The sequence below is a fragment of the Neodiprion fabricii genome, chromosome 7, assembly GCF_021155785.1.
Source record: "Neodiprion fabricii isolate iyNeoFabr1 chromosome 7, iyNeoFabr1.1, whole genome shotgun sequence".
Lineage (NCBI taxonomy): Eukaryota > Metazoa > Arthropoda > Insecta > Hymenoptera > Diprionidae > Neodiprion > Neodiprion fabricii.
Window position 1 is genome coordinate 24,140,553 of NC_060245.1, and position 19,057 is coordinate 24,159,609.

General features: G+C 43.2%; 1 protein-coding gene across 3 annotated transcripts in view; it reads left to right on the forward strand.

Moving 5' to 3' along the window:
* Window positions 1-19,057, forward strand: part of LOC124186657 (semaphorin-1A) — a 26,670-nt gene continuing 7,613 nt past the window's right edge. Inside the window, exons 1-9 of one of the 3 annotated variants that reach the window (XM_046578532.1) lie at window positions 1-400; window positions 10,540-10,636; window positions 10,833-11,242; window positions 11,324-11,412; window positions 12,361-12,502; window positions 12,667-13,015; window positions 13,515-14,131; window positions 14,252-14,462; window positions 14,565-14,708. In XM_046578532.1, the coding sequence (XP_046434488.1) occupies window positions 277-400; window positions 10,540-10,636; window positions 10,833-11,242; window positions 11,324-11,412; window positions 12,361-12,502; window positions 12,667-13,015; window positions 13,515-14,131; window positions 14,252-14,462; window positions 14,565-14,708 (2,183 nt within the window). In that variant the 5' untranslated portion in view covers window positions 1-276. Of the gene's footprint in view, window positions 401-10,539; window positions 10,637-10,832; window positions 11,243-11,323; window positions 11,413-12,360; window positions 12,503-12,666; window positions 13,016-13,514; window positions 14,132-14,251; window positions 14,463-14,564; window positions 18,279-19,057 lie in introns of those variants that run through there. The other 2 variants (XM_046578530.1, XM_046578531.1) reach the window with 2 other exon arrangements.

The window sequence follows — 19,057 nt, forward strand, 5'->3', positions numbered from 1 at the left end:
AGGATCAGCATGTCCGGGTCTCGGACGATCCTTCTGCCGCGATATTCCGCGAGTGCGTGCCGATTCTAACCCCTACGCGAATAAGTGCAGAGTGATAACAGTGTGCAGTGACGTCGAGGTGTGTGCGACCGGTCCCCCCTCCCCCCACCCCGCCCCCAACCTTGCACGCGACGGATTCGCATTTTGCTCCGTGTTTACGCTTCTAATCGCCAAAGCGCGACACCGAGCAAACATCAAGTATCCGGGTATCCTCCACGATTACCAACGAGCAGAACGATGACGACGTGCAGCCCTGCGAACGTCGCCCTACATCTGGCCGTGGTACTCGCGGTAGCGATGCCCGGCCTCTCGCTTGCCGCCTGGCAGGAAAACGTCAGGCCCAAGATGTACGTCCAGCTTGGTGAGTCACATTCGACGAACGATCTTGTTCGCCTACTTATTTGCTTACTTACTTTTACAATTTTCGCAAACTTCGCGCACCGAAGAACGGTATTATTGCACACATGTACAGTCGTAGCGTATAATCATGTCACGTAGCGTAGCACCGTGCACAGAAATTCCGAGTCACGCTTCAATAATTGATTTTTCTTTCCTGCATGAAACCAAAGAAAACGCACCCTATGGTTTGCATCGTATTATACAATCAGAGGGAAACTGTAGAAAGAAATGTTTGCTATGTTAATACGGATCTACTTTGGTTTGTTAAAATTTTGTACAAATTTTCCTCCGAACAGCGCTCGTGTGTACGCATAATAATATTAGCGACGTAACGAATTTAAATTCCTTTAGGTATCCACGGACGCGAATGCGGATTGCAAATATTTGTCATCAATGCGAATATACGTTTTTAAATCTGGCACCATTTATACATGGCTAAAAATTGACTGTTTATTGAGTGACGGGTGGTAGGTACACCGTGCAAGTCGCACGCACGCATTAACGCCGTTTGCAACCTGTTCCGGAAATTGCCGAGCTGATCCGAAATAAGCCGATTGTTTGTTTGATTGTTCAACGACAAATTTATTACAAACACAAATTAATTTCGAGGTTAGACTGTGATTCGAATGTGAAGACAAACTTTTGTACCAAAAGTTCATTATCCAACTAATGTTTTTTTTTTTTTTTGCGGCTTATTTAATATCATTTTCACAATTTTTATAAGCAAAATATGAAGCATTTGCGACAGTTACATTCGCAAAATATTCGCACGATGTTTGTCAAGAAATATCGTACGTTGCGTCACCGGTACAATATCGCGCATCTCTTTGCATGAACTTGTACTCTGCCAGGAAATTTCTTTTCAACTCTTACGCACTCGCATCCGCCTGCACGGTTTTACTTTCCCAACAAGTTCAAGGCGTACGATGCTTCTCTCATTTCCTGTTGCGACAAACGTGATTAATTGCGGATGCAGGATAATCGATAATCTAAAATTATACCGCAGCGAGAGAAAGGGAAAATTATTACATAACAGAGAATAGAGTCGAACGGTTTATTATTACGCCCGCACGGCGAGAACGCCGCCGATAAAGCGATGGACGGATATATATTAAGACACTGTGAAGATTGTTAAGAAAAGACGATAAAAAGTTTAAAAAAATTAGGAAGGAGCGAAGAAAAAGTAGCTAAGAAGAATGTCATCACGCTTCCCGACACTCGGGACAAAATTAAGCCAAACTAATTTCGTCGAGTATAAGATTGTTCAGCGGCTCAGAGCGCGTGGCATGGCGATAGACAAAGTTGCCGCGGGTCGCAGGACGTGTGCAACGTTCTCCGTTCGTTCGGGGTCCAAATCGCTGAACGGAATACAAAAGTCGCGAAACCTAATTTCGAAGGTGCGTAACGCGCATTTTTAAACTTTCTCGTTTCCTCTTCCCGCTCCTCTTCCTCCTTCACTTTCTATCGGTTCTTCTCGCGTTGCTTTATCTCATACTTATATACGGGGCATTCCTTTTCGTTCCCCACGTGACGCCATCTCTCGATAAGTCGGTGGGCATGCAGGGCGGCGAACGAACGAAAGAAGGGACGGGACGGGGTTGAACGAGGACGTGGCGCAGGGGGGGTGGTGGGGGTGTGGGGGGGCTTCGCGACCCCCCGCGACGCGAAACTATAAGCACGAGGGTGGTCGACATCCGCCGAGAAGACCCGAACACCACCACCACCACCACGTGGTCCTGCCCCCGAGGTTCGATCAATACCATACAGAGAGAGGAGAACTAACTCGCGATCGTCGCAGGACCACCACCAAGACTCGCGGGGGTGATACAATGCAGGGTGAAATTTTCGGGGTCCAATCGCTCGCCAGTGGCGAAGGGGGGGATGGCGGCTCTCTTTGCAGTTTCAATGATCGACGAATCGTGCCTACTTTTGCGGTATTTTGTAATACGCACACAAACGTGGCGAACGCGTGAATAACACGAGGCTGAAGTTGGTAACGTTGACGTAACGACGAAACATTGGGCAGGGGGGGGGGGGGGATCAGTATTTTCCAAGTTTTTCTTTACACTGACCTTGAAGTACGTAGTCGAATTATTAAAATATGAATACGTTTTATGATTCAACTCAATTTCCAGATATTCCTGAAGTTAGAATACGTAAGTAAGAATAACGCTGACAATTTCAACCTCGATTGAATAACGACATCGCAGGTTATACCACCTTTACTCATCCCCGACGTCAGACTTTCAGGTTATACCGCACCCCTTTAATAACTCTTCTTACCGTTCCCGCGTATCTTTGTGCATTACGTCGTACGTATAATAATGTGCACGCGTACGTGGTACACGCCATGCCTGTACATACAATTGCGTGCACAGCTGCGGCAGGGGTGGCAGGAGTAGGTGGAGGCGGAGGCGGAGGCGGAGACGTCACTCGTACATTCGGTCACCTCGAGGAGGCTATCGTCAATGAGCACGTGGCACGGCCCTTCGGGCTCGATGGACGCTCTTTTGCACCGTTCTTTCACCGCTCTTAACGTACAACGCGTATACATACCCATAATATACTCGTATATTCGTGTCTGAACCGGTACAGGTTGACCATTCTTCGGCAAATGTTTTCAAATTTTACGAATTTTATCATGCATTAACTTTCGTCTGATGTATAATTTCGCATATCGATATGCAAAGATTAAACCACGAGGATGAAGTTTGCAACGTTAATGTAACGATGCATCATTGGATAAAATTTGATGTGTTGGAACTTTATGATTACTTGAAATTTAGTATACCGTTCAAATAACAAAGTCGACAAACTCAGACTTTATGAATTCAACTTCTTCAGGCAAAAATGTTAATTTTTGTTTCAACCTTTCGATACATTAACGTTACTAACTTCAGTCTCGAATTCTATCCTCGATCTTGTGCAACGTATTCGACGCCGCGCGTAAGCTTACCCTCAATTTCCTCAGTATTCTCGTCTTTCCAAAGTTGACCGCAATTGCGCTCTATACGATGTTGATGCAACATCGTCGATTCTCGTCCGCATTATAATTTATACATTGTTCAATGTCGCGTGTGAAAATATTTAGAGTTCCACAAATAGGAGATGTTGTTACGCTTTTATCTTTGCTGTGCGCTTGGAACGACGACGAAAACGACGACGATGACGATAATAACCTATGCAGAGTTTTACGACGCGTATTATCCGCGAATGGTCCGCCGCAGCGGCGTTCTTACGAAGAAGATGGACGTCGGTCGTTGGTCGAGGAAGGAAGGAAGGACGCAGTGTAACGGAGGGACGACGCCGGCTCATTAGGAGCTCTAACGACCCGCGCGAGTGCAACCAACCCCTACATACGTATACCTTGGACGTGCAGCCGCGTTGAATCAGCACCGACTACCCTCGCAGCTCACTCGACGTTCGTCGTGTAACCAACCTAGGCCGATGCGATCCGATCCCCGAACCTCCCTGCAATCTGAAAGTCAAATTTCCTCGCGCCGCCCGCGACGTTACCGGGCATAGGTATATAACATATATGTATACATTGTATGCTACCCTGGGGGGTCAGAATACCGAAAGACTGATCGAAAAGCTCAAGTTTTCGAGATACCGATTTTAAAGTAACCGATGATCGGTGCACCGAAATTGGGATTCGCGACAACACACCCGGTACAACAATTATTCACACACTTTTGTGTTCTCTATTTTTAGTTTCCTACAAGACGAACTTTTCGTACTTGTGGTCCTTCTACGTTTTTAAATATCGGCAATTTGACGTTTCGAATTTCGTCCCGTCGATGTTCTGCTCTTTCGCATTTTTCTGCCGAACCGCCGTACATGTACATGCATGGCGTATGTATCGTCGGCAATAAAACGGATAACGTAATTCTAAATGCAATTACGACCGCGTGTCACGACAATGACATTGTATAAACCCAAGTATTTCGTTATGCAGTCTGCCTGTACAGTAATAACACGTCCACTATTACCGCATATCGGACTAGCAACGTAGTATTTTTATTTTATTTCTCCGTTAGAGGATTATTAATAATCCACGTACCCTGCGAATAATTTATTTACATCTACGCTAATTACCCGCGCGCTGATGTGCAGGGATGCAAGTAAATTGCGAAATACACCTTTTTTTTTCTCTTCATCGTCCCGTTTTAAATTCACAACGATACGCGCACACAGCTCGCAGAGCCCTTATCCGGAGAGATGAATACGCTGCACCTGTCGTTCCTCGTATTTACATATATTACGTTTACATCAGGTGGAAGGAAGTCGGGGGTGATATAACTTATACCTATGCAGCAGCGCACAACGGAAGCGGGGTACCTTATACTTTGGAGGAGCGCGTCGCACGCGCGATTTGTCGACGGAAAACTACGGTTGTACGTGTAGAATTGTACACGTAACACGTAACACGTATGTACCTACTACGTCCCCACGTATACGCCTAAATCGTCTATAATATACGGGGCATTCCACGTCCAATCAGCAACTCACGTATCTCATCCCCCTTCGATTTTTAGGAATTTTTAGCGTCATGTTCTTACCAACACAAAAGGGTCTCGGAAATTTTTTTTTTCTTACGTTTTTTTCAGCCAATGGTAAAATTTATACGAAAGTGCAAAATAAATTAGGAAAACACCATGTTTGAAAATGTTGGGAAATTCACACCGACTCTATGATTTAAAGTGTGATTTTTTGAACAACGCACGATAATGGGATCTGAATGTTTACTATTTTTTTTTTTTTTTTTGCAATTTTCTAGTCTTCACACGTCGAAATTGTTTTTTCTCTTGATTTTTTATATGCCTCGATCTAAACAGGTTGCAGAATCACATTATGTTCCTGATTCCGTGATCTGTTTGGATCGGGATATAGAGAAAAGAAAAAAAAACTTCCATACCGACATGAAATAATTAAAAACTTGCGAAAAAATTAGTAAATATTCAGATCAGGTATATCGTCGCTGACAAAAATTGTCGCCGGTATCGAGAGTAAAAAAATTAGCATATATTCGTAATAATTTCCGCGGAATTGATTCGTCATTGGATTGGATTGCTTATAACTCTGGTTTCTTCCCATAGTCGCAGCGATGGATGCGGTTTGGATCATTTTAATTTCAGATAATTACCGCGCTCCATTTATTACACTTCAACTTTCACGCAGACCGATTTCATATCCAACGAAATATATTGACATTTTTTTTAGCCCCTTTCCGCGCAATATTAGATATCCTGTAGGGGCAATCTAATGCCGAGGATTTTTTTCTCTCTCATACTGGCCTAGCTTTTTTCCATTTCTATTATCCTCGGAAGCGTGTGCATATATATAAGGAAATACGTGAACCCACACGGCGTCGTCCTCCACCTTAGAGGAATTCAATATGTGCTGAAAACGCGAAACGAGATTCTCTCTCTACCAAATTTTTTCGCCACCCGTCTTTACGCCTTGTTGTACAGTATATATTTAGAATTTGAAGAATCATAATTACAATGATATAACAGATGCCGGTTGATCCTTACGGCGGCGTGAGAGATATCACGTTTGTCAGAATTTTCTTATCAATTTAACCGTTTACTGGATGCTGAGTTGACGTTTATAACAAGGTAGTATTCAACGGTTTTTAAGATCACTGATTACGAATCTGAAATCAGATTATGAAAATTTGAGATGGTGGATCCAATATGGTGGACGGAAATTTGTAATTTTATCGAATACGGTCAAAGAAACTCTATGCAGGGTTTTTCGGGGTCGCTGATTGTATTCGTAATCTTGAATCTTTCAAATCTGATCTCAGATTCGTAATCAACGACCCTAAAAGCTTATAATTTATGTAAAACGTGCATACATGTAGAGGGGTAACTTTTTCGTAAATGAATTATTCTTTCAATTTTCACGACTTCCTTCAATCAGCTTGCTTCCAACAATAATAATTTACATTAAATCGCATCAATTACTCTCGAGTATTGAAAACCTACGAGTATACCGTCGGAAATAGCAAAATATTCGCAAAGAAATATGTATCCAAAATTGTCTAAATATACGAAAAATGTATATAAAATAGGTGGCAAGAATAGTCCAAGGGTTGAAAAGACGTTTCGCGCGAAGCGCCGCGACGGTAATACAATAAAATGAGTAAATCTTGCCGTGCGGTTTGAAGCGCACGCAACCTGCATACGTGTATCGTATAATCCAATCCACCCCACAGATGCAAATGGTAGAAACACGGGGTTTCGGAGTACGCGCGGTATACCTCTGCGAATTTCTGCCCGCAGGATTAAGGGGGCGTCGGACAAGTGCCGGAATGGAAGGGAACCGCGTCCCCTGTCAGATTATGCGCCGCTAATTGTCAGCGACGAATTCCCCAGCCGCGCGTGGTACGTGCCATGCGGGGAGGATGCGCGTCGCATACGCAATTGCACACACGGGGGTCGCTCCTCACCCGCCCGCTATTCTCGTTACTACGGCACTGCGGAATTGCACGATTTCGAACCGTGCCTCTGCCGCTGCATCGAGCAGCTTGCGGATTCCGTAGGCGTCGATGTCGGTACACTCTGCGCGCGCTTTGATCCCCCGACGGAGAAATGTCTATTCCGCAAACATATACATGCGTACGCGTATAGCTAGCAAATTCACTTATACGGGGTTTTAGTTGCTGGACGGGGATTAGGCGGCTATCGTGCCATTGTGGGTGTACGGGAATTAAGAATTATGAAAAATCATCCATTATTTTTCCTCACGATCAATTTATGTGATTAAAGTATCGATTATCGTTGTCGTCTCACTTACTGACAACGAGATGCCTGTTCGATGCAATAAGTGAAATATACAAATGAATATTTTCAACTGAAATTGGAAAATATTTTGAATGCAGCTATAAGTTATAAAAAAAAATTTCCCCTATTATAAGACTACGTGCTGAAATCTACGTAATGTTCGTTTCGTATGCGCCGTTTCGAAAAAATACGAAACAACGGATCGATCGATTAATTTTTACCGATCCGATCGAGTCGTGTTCGATTATTTTTTTAGCTCACAATTAGTAGCCATCTTCAACGCGGGACTAGCAGAATCATCTATTTTACCCGATTCTCTTATTCTTCGGCGAAAGAGAGTAGGTACAAGAGCATACAATAACATACATCATGTTTCACTTGCTCTTTCTCCCGCGACACATGCACGCATGCACACCTGTCCAGGTGCGTGAACCGGTGCTGCGATCTCTGATACACGCACGTCCTTTTCTCATCCCGAATACGTGCGTTGATATAATACTAATACACGTAAATATATTGTACAACTGACGTACACTCTTTCCACGCACGATCTATAGGCGTATCGATTATTATCGCCGGATATTATAGTCTCGTTAACGATGCACAAGAATTGAGACAAACGACGCGTTTTATCGCCGTGCGTCTCAACGACGTTTCTCTCGCATCATCGTCGAGAATCGGACAAACAAGGCTTGCCGGCAGCTGCACGGCAACGGCGGATGATTCGTTAATACAGCTGGGAGAGGAGAGCGCACGCGACGCTCTACGTATACCTGCATAAACGACAATGGCATAGGTAGATAGCGGCGTGTTATTGATCCCCCCGAGCCTCGCCGCCCCCGACGTTGCTGATACCTAGGTCCACCCTGACCGAGGACTGCTGCTGCACGGGACGGCGAGCCAACCCCGTGTTATGTGAGGACAGTTCGACCCGTAGACCTGTAATTACACGGAGGCGCGAGAGGAAGACGAAGACGAGGAGGGGGAGGAGGAGGACCAGGGTGATCCCCTCCCCCCTCGGCTACCACGCCGGTCCCTCAATGCTGCAGCGTTACCGAATCGCTTCGACCTAGTCTCGCGCGTATTTATACCTATATCTCGTATCACCCGCGCACCTGCGGTACACAATGCCGATCATCCACCGTATAACCGCCATTCGGATAACACGATCCTATTATATGCACTTGCGGAAAGAGCCTCCTGAGCACGCTGCGATTGCGTATTGATAGGTCTAATATAACTATTACGCGTTGAGGTAGTTCATTGTTTAGGTTTTATTTTGATTTTTTATTATACTGACAAAAAAAATTAATGTACATTTGTTTATTTTTATCGTATCGCGGTTCAATTAATCATTGTTCATAAAAATCAGCTAATCGCGGAATTGTTAGCTGCGGTTTGCTGTTGATCGGTGAACGATTGATCGGACCATCGTGCGAAAAAAATAAACTAATATACAAGTTCGCAAGGTGGGCATGTAAAAATAAATAAAAAATATTACAATAACTGGTGGCGAGCTCTAAATATTTTCCTATCTCCTCCGGTCTTGATGACAGTTTCTTTTTTCAGTATTTGTCACAAATTTTTCGAACGGTACTTCAAAGTATAGCTGAAAAATTAAGTACCCTGGTATACACGTAGCATTCGATTCGTGCGAATCTGCGCTTCTTCGATTATAATATATCTAGTTTGCGAGTCACGCCTTACGTCAACACTGCGGTAAGATGCGCGCTTACACGTGTCAAACAACGAAAGTAACGTCCAACAACCACGAGTGTGATTTAAGCTCTCGCGACGACGGGGCAACAGGTAAATCGCACAGGTAATCTATCGCGCAAGCTCGTTTATTCCCACCGACGTTTAGTTCAAACGTCGTACGTGTAGTCTGTATATTCAAGTGAATAATTGCGGTGGGTCGGCGTCTCGGTACGCGGGTCGAATCTCGATATTCGCACTTTATAATCAACTATTCCGAAGAGATTTCAAGATGAGAAAATGTGAAGAAAGTGACGCGCAATACTCGGTTGGAATTGATCGTGAAATTATCGGTAAAATTTGGCAATATTTTTTTTCTGTTTGAAAGACGGAAAGAACGGAAAACACGGTCGGGGTTAAAATTCCTAGTTTGAAATGTTCCGAAAGTGCCAAATTACGAATTTTTTTATGGCGAAACTTAAAATAAAGAAATTAAATTTTGACGAAACATCAAAGTCACGGTTGGGCCGAAAACCAACGCTCAAAGTTCCGAAAGGGCGTAACTCCGACAAGTCGAAGTTTCGCAAGTGCGGAAATGTGAAAATTTGAATATCTGAAACATGGAAATTCCGAATGATCCAATATTTTCAGTTCCATGAATTTCTGGCTCGGTAAAATTTCACCTGCACTTTGATCTTTCTTTGTTCTGGGTCTTTCATACTTTTACGTGCGGAATCCTCGACATTCCGTTTCTTGGATTTTCCGATATTTCACACATATTTTACTCGTCGAGTAAACTACGCTGTATGCGTATATTTTAATTTCTCGGAATTTTGCTCCATCGGAAAGTTACTTCTTGAAACTTTGCTCAATCGTAACATGAATTTTCGGAATTTTGCGTTTCGGAACGGCGAGCCGTCGGCTTACCGACCATTCGAAACTTGGTCGCTTTTTCAAAGTTTTATTTCCTTACTTCAAGTTTCGCCACCAAACAATTCGGAATTAGCTGCTTTAGGAACTTGTCAAATTCGGAACTCCAACCCCGCCCCGGGAAACAAATAAAACTGCAGCGGTATAATCGATTATATCCCGAATTGTTGCTTCTATAGGGAATCTCAATTTCCCCCGCATACGTATATTATATTTCACCGTAGAATGGATATATACGCTACAAGCGTGCGCCCGCATACAGATCATACACCCTGCGTCCGTATTATACATCTTCGGTGACTTTTATTAACGCGCAGCCTCGACTAACTATGTACAAGTGGCGAACAGATGTGCGGAACGCCGTGCAGCAGCAGCAGCAGCGGCGAGAGCTATCCCCGTCTCTCAAAATTCGTTTTGTGTACATACGAACCTTGTATAAGCAATGAAAACTCTTCTCCCAGCTCTCCGTGCACCGTTCGCCATGCGTTAAATAAGATTTTTCGCCGTATATGAAGAAAAGTACATTTACGTGCGATAAGTTCTTCACCGATTTCGCACGCGCGCACGCACACACACACATATCCATACGCACACAATGATCACAATAATGATCGATAGTTTATTGACGTTGTTACGTTCCATCGTATCGATCTCTTATTTATTTTTCCTTGCTTGCTTTATTCAGGAGCCGAGGACGTCTTCAGGTTCACAGGGAACGAGACACACACGGATTACTTCCGGCTTGTTCTACGGGACGGGAATTACCTTCTAGTCGGAGGACGGTAAGATAATAGAGCTCACGCTGTATCCGAATATCACTTGATCCTTGCGGAATCAATCCGTATGTATATAATTGGGGTGATTGTCTGAAAAAATTGGGCAATCCTTTTCGAATTATTTTGAAGTCGATACGTACGTAGATGTAACAATTATCGGGGTGATGTAAAAGCCGTGTTCCGATTTCTATTTACGCCGTAGAAATCTGGTTCACAATTTGAGCCTGACGGATCTGACCGAGCAGCAACGTCTTTCGTGGTACTCGCCGGATACGGACATAAAGATGTGCGTCGTAAAGGGCAAGGATGAGGAGACGTGCCAGAACTACGTGAGGATTCTCGCCCAGACGGGACCCAGTACCCTGCTTGTCTGTGCGACGAACGCCTTCAAGCCGGTGTGCAGAGATTACCTGGTTCAGCCCGGCAACTACACCGTAGTAAAGGAGCGACCCGGTCAGGCAGTTTGTCCCTACGACCCCCAGCATAATAGCACCTTCGTATACGTCGACGGGGAACTTTACACGGGGACTGTCGCCGACTTTTCGGGGATGGACCCGATTATTTATCGCGAACCCCTTCAGACCGAACAGTACGACTCCATGAGTCTGAACGGTAGGTTTTTCGAGCATTGGTTTTCCTTCCCTTGCCTTTTGCATCACGTAATACCGGAATCTTTTTACTTTTTTTTTTCAGCGCCGAATTTCGTCAGCTCTATGACCCAGGGAGACTTTGTGTATTTCTTTTTTCGCGAGACGGCCGTCGAGTACATCAACTGCGGCAAGGTAATTGTCGCGATACCGTTTACAAGTATCCCTTTTATTGATCTCGTGGGTATAACGACGTTTCTCAAACGATTCGGGCACCCGCACCCGCAGACACTTGTGTTATCTTTCATCTCTTCGAGTCTCTTCAATTTGTGTTTGAGAGGGGTGGTGGTACAGCTTGGAAGGTCTAAAATCATACCTATTCTTAGAAGTTTTTTTTTTTTTTTTTTTGTTTCTTGTTTTTTTCAACAAAATGAAAACACTTGAAGCAATTTGACTTTGAGCGCTCTATTATCTCGAGTTTCAAGAAAATTTTAGAATTTTTTCTTTCAAATTAATAAAAAAATGGTGGCATTGCGCATATAAGTAGCGAACGACTCCGAACTCGAGGACTTTTGCCGTGGCGCATCTTCCGACATCACTGTCCAGCTTGTAACAAATATAACAAATTTTGTAGTTAAAAACACCTTTTCGAGTTCCAGCTCATAGCCCGATTGTTGAAAGAAAATTATTTTCAAACATGTACGATTATAAACAAAAAATTTCATCTTCCCACCAACAAGTCGTTCAAAAATCTTTTATAAGAATGTTATGGGATTGAAATTTAGAAATCTAGCTACGAGCTCGAGTCGATAAACAAGTTTTCAAGATTGTGTCGGAAAAAATTCGGAAATGTTCTTGAAACTATAAATATTAATGCTCTCAAACTCAAATTGCTCCAAGTGTTTTCATTATCTTTAAAAAAACTTAAAAATAAGTATGTCTTTAAACCGTCCGAGCTGCACCACCACCTTAAGAAATTCGTATTGAATCCTTCAGTTTCTTCGTTTCTCTGAATGCATATTAAACTAAAAAAACATACAATAATGTAGCCATGGCAATCATTGTACTAATTTATTATTCGGGTTTGGAAATATTTGATGCACACTTTTACCACTGCATGTATTATGTTCATCATATTCCCAGGCCGTATATTCCCGCGTTGCGCGAGTCTGCAAGTACGATCGTGGAGGGCCACATCGTTTTCGAAATCGGTGGACCTCGTTTCTAAAGTCACGGCTCAACTGCTCCGTTACCGGCGATTTTCCCTTCTATTTCAACGAGATTCGTGAGTATGCAGAACGTTTAGGTCACAGAATGGGCAAAGTTCTGAGTCTGGATATCCTGTAAAAATGTCCAAAACTAACTTTCATTTACGATAATTTCATTTAGCTTGATGGAATCTACATTATCCCGCTCTCCTTCTAACGACGATCATTTCTATCCCTGCAGAGTCGACGACGGAACTGATATCTGGCCAGTACGGTGGTGTCTCGGCACAGCTTATATACGGGACGTTCACGACGCCAGTGAACAGCATAAGCGGTTCAGCAGTCTGTGCATTTTCACTGCAAGACATAGCGGACACCTTTGAGGGAAACTTCAAGGAGCAAAGTGCCCTGAATTCGAACTGGCTCCCGGTACAGAGTGCAAAAGTACCAGACCCAAGGCCTGGCCAGTGTGTAAATGACTCCCGTACGCTGCCGGACCTCACCTTAAACTTCATCAAGAGCCATTCCCTCATGGACGAATCCGTGCCGAGCTTCTTCGGCCAGCCTATCGTTATAAGGACGAGCTTTCAGTGCGTTGTATGACTTGCGAAAAATTCAGCGTGGCCACTGATCGGGAAATTCTGAAAAACCTGGAAATTTCATGGAATTCTAAAATTCTGAAATAGTTAGAGAAATGTCAGAGCTTTTTCTGTGGAAAGTCAGGGAATCGTTTACTATATTTTTTTTTTTCCATACAAATAGGTCCTACAATTTTTTTAAAGCTTTAGATAGATTAGATCGAATACAAATTTTTTTACCATCGCCGGAAGGTTCACTTCAAACTTTGAATATTCCTAAATATTACCTTACAAACGATTTTGCGCATCGGCCAGATGGGACAGTGTGGCTCAAGTGACAGTTCGTACTTTCACAATTGGTCAGGGAAAATCATAAGATGTTTGTCTGGAAATCGGGGAAACGTCAGGGGATTCCGTGCTGGAGATTTAGTGGCCACTCTGTTGAAAAAATCCGCCTCAGTTTTCCATCGATCAAAAGTGTCATTCATTGTTCTCTCGCGTCTCGTTTCAGCTACCGTTTCACGCAAATAGCGGTAGATCCGCAAGTAAAAACGCCAGGTGGAAAGACATACGACGTATTGTTCATCGGAACGGACAACGGGAAAGTGATAAAGGCGGTGAACGCTGACTCGGCGGACAGTCACCAGCGAGCGAGTCCCGTTGTCATCGAGGAGATCCAGGCATTCCCTGCATCTGTTCCTGTACGAGGTATAAAAGTGGTGCGAGCCTCGCAGGCTGGTGATGGGCTCGAGGATGGGCGTCTGGTAGTCATTGCGGACGGGCAAGTTCAGGCGCTGAGGCTGCACCGCTGCTACAGCGACAGGATATTATCCTGCGGCGAGTGCGTTGCTCTTCAGGATCCCTACTGTGCGTGGGACAAGATCGAGGGTAAATGTCGCGCTCTCGTCGGTCCTGCGGCTACCGACGCGTCCAGGTTCCTTCAGAGCGTTGCCAGCGGAATACACGCCTCATGCCCGCCTAGTAAGAGCCTGAACAAGGACGCTGGGAGTGTCGGCGCGATATCAGCAAACCAGAACAAATTTCCCCAAGACTCAATGATTCCTAACAAGGAAAGCCAGGGGGGAGAGATCATCAACATAATGCAGGACGAGGAGCAACAGAATTCGGGTTAGTGAAGCAATTAGTTCGGTGATTATGGTAGATGTCGTTGATAATTTTTCTTCTCATATGCAGAATCTGAGTGCTGCCTAGGTTGTTTGACACCTGTTTGATATCTATTTTCCTCAGGTCCAGCAGTGTCCGCGGCGGATTCTCCACCGCCTCAATACTCCGTAGAGACCCTGGTTATGGCTGTGGTTGCTGGTGCGCTCGCAGCTCTTCTGGTAGGATTCGTTGCGGGTTATCTTTGCGGCAGGAAGTGCCGAAAAGACGAAGATGACAATCTGCCGTACCCGGATACGGAGTATGAATACTTCGAGCAGCGGCAAACCGTGAACAGGTATAACGAGCCTGCGAAATGCGATGCGACCGAGTTGGGGTAGAAGGAACCGCACCGATCGTGTACGTTGCACGATATCTAACGCAAAATCACGCTTTTCAGTAGGTTGGCACCCGAGCCAAAGCTTTTGCCGCAAGAGGAGGTGACGTACGCGGAACCAGTCCTGGTACCGCAACCGCCGAAGCTCCATTCGCCGAAAGGAACGATGCGAAAGCCACCACCGACCCCAGCAGAGACGCTCTTCCAGTTCCCGGACGGATACGGGTTCCGGGGCCCGAGGGATAACTTCGGAACGCTCCGGTCTCACCAGGGTGACGCGTATCGTCGCACGGACGGTTTCGCGACGACGCGAAGCGTGAAGAAGGTTTATCTCTGAGAAATGAGCGAGGAGGGAGGAGGGGGCCGTCACCGAAGTCTCGGGCGGCCGGCGCGGAACCGGCACACCGGGGCAGCGGGTAGAAGTCGCGCCGCGTCGGGAGGAGGCCAGTCAACGCGGGAACTCGCTGGTCCAAGGGCACTCGAGTCGCCCTCGCCGCCGTCGAGCGCCTCGTCGAGCTCGCCCTCCCCCCCTTCCTCCTCGCCATCGCCAACCCTGGTCACGATACCGATGGGTGGCGTCGGGGGTCCGGGTGGCGTTCCACTCGGTGGTGCGTCGACACCTCCGCCCCCGCCACCTCGTACACCTCCGTGCAGTTTCATATACCGATCATAGTCTCCGTCGGTTATTTACGACGTCACTCGTATAATAAGGTCTTAGCGACCGTTAAATGATTTGGTAAGGCGTTCGAGGCCTTGGCACGTGGGGCGAAGTTAAAGTCAAGGTATAACCGTAGCGGTATAACGAGAATACAAAGAGGATCGCATCACGTGAAAGATGATATTTTCCGATATTATCGGAGAAATATGATTACGATGATATGGGTTGAGGAAATTTCATTCGTCTACGACGAGAAATGTATACATTATTAACAATAATAGGGATAGGAACGCGCTTATGGACTGGACGCTATTAGTGCTCCGCGAGAGCATGTTCATTGAGGGTGGTTACCAATGTTTCCGCATGTAACCTCAAATCAAATAGGGTTTAGCTTGTATCAATAAAAATGCCTGATGTTTTTCTCTCCGATATCCATTTCCAAAGACTATGGATAATAATTGCGTAATTGCCGTTGGACGGAGCGTGAGAGCTGCTTCCATGGAGCATGTCAATCCCCCCCCCCCCTTCCTCACCACTCGCCCTGTCTTTTCAATCGTGAGATAGAGAGGGGCGAAGTGGCCGCATACTTGTGTATGTACATACACAGTTATAATGTACGTACCTGACACACAATGTATTGCATAATGAAGCAAAAGTGGAAAAATTGTTTAATTGGAAATCTGACTGAACAAACAGCGCAATGATTTGTTATTTAAAGAATAGTTCAATCGGTCGTCCAAGTGGAAAGTGAGACCGTATACTATTTGAGCATGGGGAAAAGACAAAGTGGGGGCGGGGAAAAAAAAGAGTAAATTCTGTTCGTCTGTCCCTAGCCCGGTGGTGTATCGTGACATCTATCTTAAAGTGCTTCTTATTTCGGTGTGTTTAGAAGTATAACGCGTATGTGATATATAATATTCTATATTGACGAGATGTTTTCTAGGCGATGGATCAACGGGTTTCAGAGACTTTACGTGGGATGACTCTGTACAATGTATAAAAAGACGTTTCACCTCTACCGGTCGATTTTGAGTTTCCTTGTTCAATCCAGACCAAGCGTTATATATATATATATATGAGCCACTCATTCTGAGTCGAAATTCAAATCTAATTTCAATATTTCAACTTCCTTCACCATCAATCAAAAATAGAGGGGGAACCGTAGAACGATAGAAGAGTTGAAAAACGAAACAGGAATGTGAAGACACTTATTTTACTTCGTTTTGTAATATTGGGATCGCGTGCATGTGTAAGGCTTACGTTTATATTAGAAAGAACCGTGACGAAGAGAACGGCAAACGTTGAATTCAAAGAACGAGAAGCAAGACGAAAATTTTCGACTCGGTATCCGACTTCTGTTTATTCCACGACATACGTGTGATGGTTGTTCAAATTTCGCACGGTCTGTGAATATGTAAACTCGAGGTGAGTCTGGTTGGGTGCGACAGGGCGCAAATTGAGTGAATACGAGGCGAGGAGTATTGGAATACTTACGTAATTCTTTTTTCAAGAAACAGATGAAAAAGAAAAATAGAAAAAAAAAATGGAAAAAGGAAGAAAACAAAAATTGGAGTAGTTGTTAATTGATCAAAATCAGACCGAGGCCTTTCGGCTCCCCGAAGCAAAGGTCAAAACGCAAAGACTGAATGTGAAAGATCGGCTGGCTTGGCGAGCGAGCAAGCCTCTCGTTATTCGTTCGTCGTTCTCTCGCGGCGTTTGTGCGAGTATATAACAGACTTTATAATATAACTTTTATTATTTACCGACAGTACAAATTTTTCATCGTGTTAATACTCGCTGTAATTAGGTTTTTGTTTGTAAGAGAAAAACAACAAAAAAAAAAAAGAAGCTAATGAAAAAAACCTCGCCAATCCAAACTCTACATATACATTACATGTATGTGGACGACGGTCGTGTTTGTATTTAGACATCGTTTCAACTATACGGACGAATCGAATCCATGTGACCGGCGCCACTCATCATACTCAATTACTTACCGACGACTGTATATTAAACTGCTGAAAGACTGCGGGTTTTTCGGGATTCTTATAAACGCTGCCATTTGATATTCTCTCGTCTTATTTATTTTCGTTACGTATACTTTTTTTATTCTTCTTATTAATTAGGTTTTTTCCGATTTCAACTCAATTGTATTATTACTTATATTTTTTTTTTTCTTGTATCAGCGTGTACGTATACATATTACACATATAGCTCATATTTGGAAACCCGTTTCTTAAGTTTCTATAATAGAGCTGACTGGTCCCGCTGTGTTATAATAATATATATTCAAGTGATTTTTACATAAAAGACTCAGGCAAGATACCAAAGATATTAATTATACTATTATAATAATTAGGCACCGCTGGTCATTGCGATGATGGTTATCGGTTATCGTTAGAGGCGCACAAGAATACAAGATATAGTTATCCAATCGTTATCATTTATCAATTTAACAATTATCAATTTAATCGATTAATATATCGTGATAAATATAATATGAATAATGAGGCGTTGAGCCATTCCGCGATCATCAAGACGTAAGAGAGCCAGATTTGGCAATAATAAAACTAACAACAACTCACGTGTATAATGCAAAAAGCACAAATCATATTATCGGAATAGGGAGGTATATATTATATTAAAATACATATATAGGTATATTGCATATACTTACCGATATACGTAGGTATAGGTATACATATACACCTTGTTGAGGAATTTTAAATAATCATGTTGAAGAAAAAAATACAAAAAAAAAAACACTAGTTGGGGGGGGACACTTGATTATATTATAATGATACGATGATAATAATGACGCGTCGTTTGAGCGATGCGCGAAAAAAGTTGTATACCGACCTAGACTCTAGAGGTAAACGATACTTATACATACATACATACATACATACATCCATATATAAGTAAAACATAACGCTTCGAAGTTGCGGGGATCGCTTTAAATTAGTTTTGACAAATGCTTGTACGTAGTGGCAGTGTTTTAACGACGCGTCATTCGTCTTTAAATATATTTATGGAAGAGGCATAGCCGGTTCGTACGATTATAATTTATATTAATTAACTAATTATTATTAATGAAGTAAAGTAAAGTAACGTAAAGTGAAAAAAAAAAAAAAAAAAAAAATACAACAAAAATTGAGTAAAAATATATTATTATAATTAATAACAATAGACGCAGCTCCGTTCATTACATGGGAGCCGTTGATTAGGTATCGCCGAACGCAAGGCGTGACGTAACGTAACGTGACGCAACTTAACGTATGTGACGTTGTCAGTTTATGTGGCGGCGGGAGCTTAGAGGTAAAAAATAGAAGATTAGTACGGTACATAGAACGCTTGAAACGTATATTTAATAAAATATAACATATAATATAATAATATTATAACTTTTTATAAATATATTTTTCCGTCGGAGTCTAGCCTAGGTAGGAATGTATATGCAGTTGTATATATACGTATATGTATATATTATACATACACACACCCGCATGTATATGTATGCATATATTCATTTATATACCTGACGTATATATATATATGTGCGTATGGCATACATATAAACGTATATCGTAACATACATTTTATTTATCCGATCTTATATTATATTATATTATTATTATTAACAAGATATGTAGGAGTTAATAATTCATCACCTTAGGCGTCGTAGCTTTACAGGTTCTTAGTAGAGGGTCGTATGGGTAAAAGAAATGGCGTGAAAATGAAATCTAGTACCTACTAAGTAGATAATAATGAATATGAAAACGATAAATTAAAATAACAATAGTGATATGTAACGATTGAAGTACACTAACAGGCATCGTATACTCAAAGCATTCGGTAAAATTATTCACGCGAGTGGAGAGACTTTTCCCCGTATAAA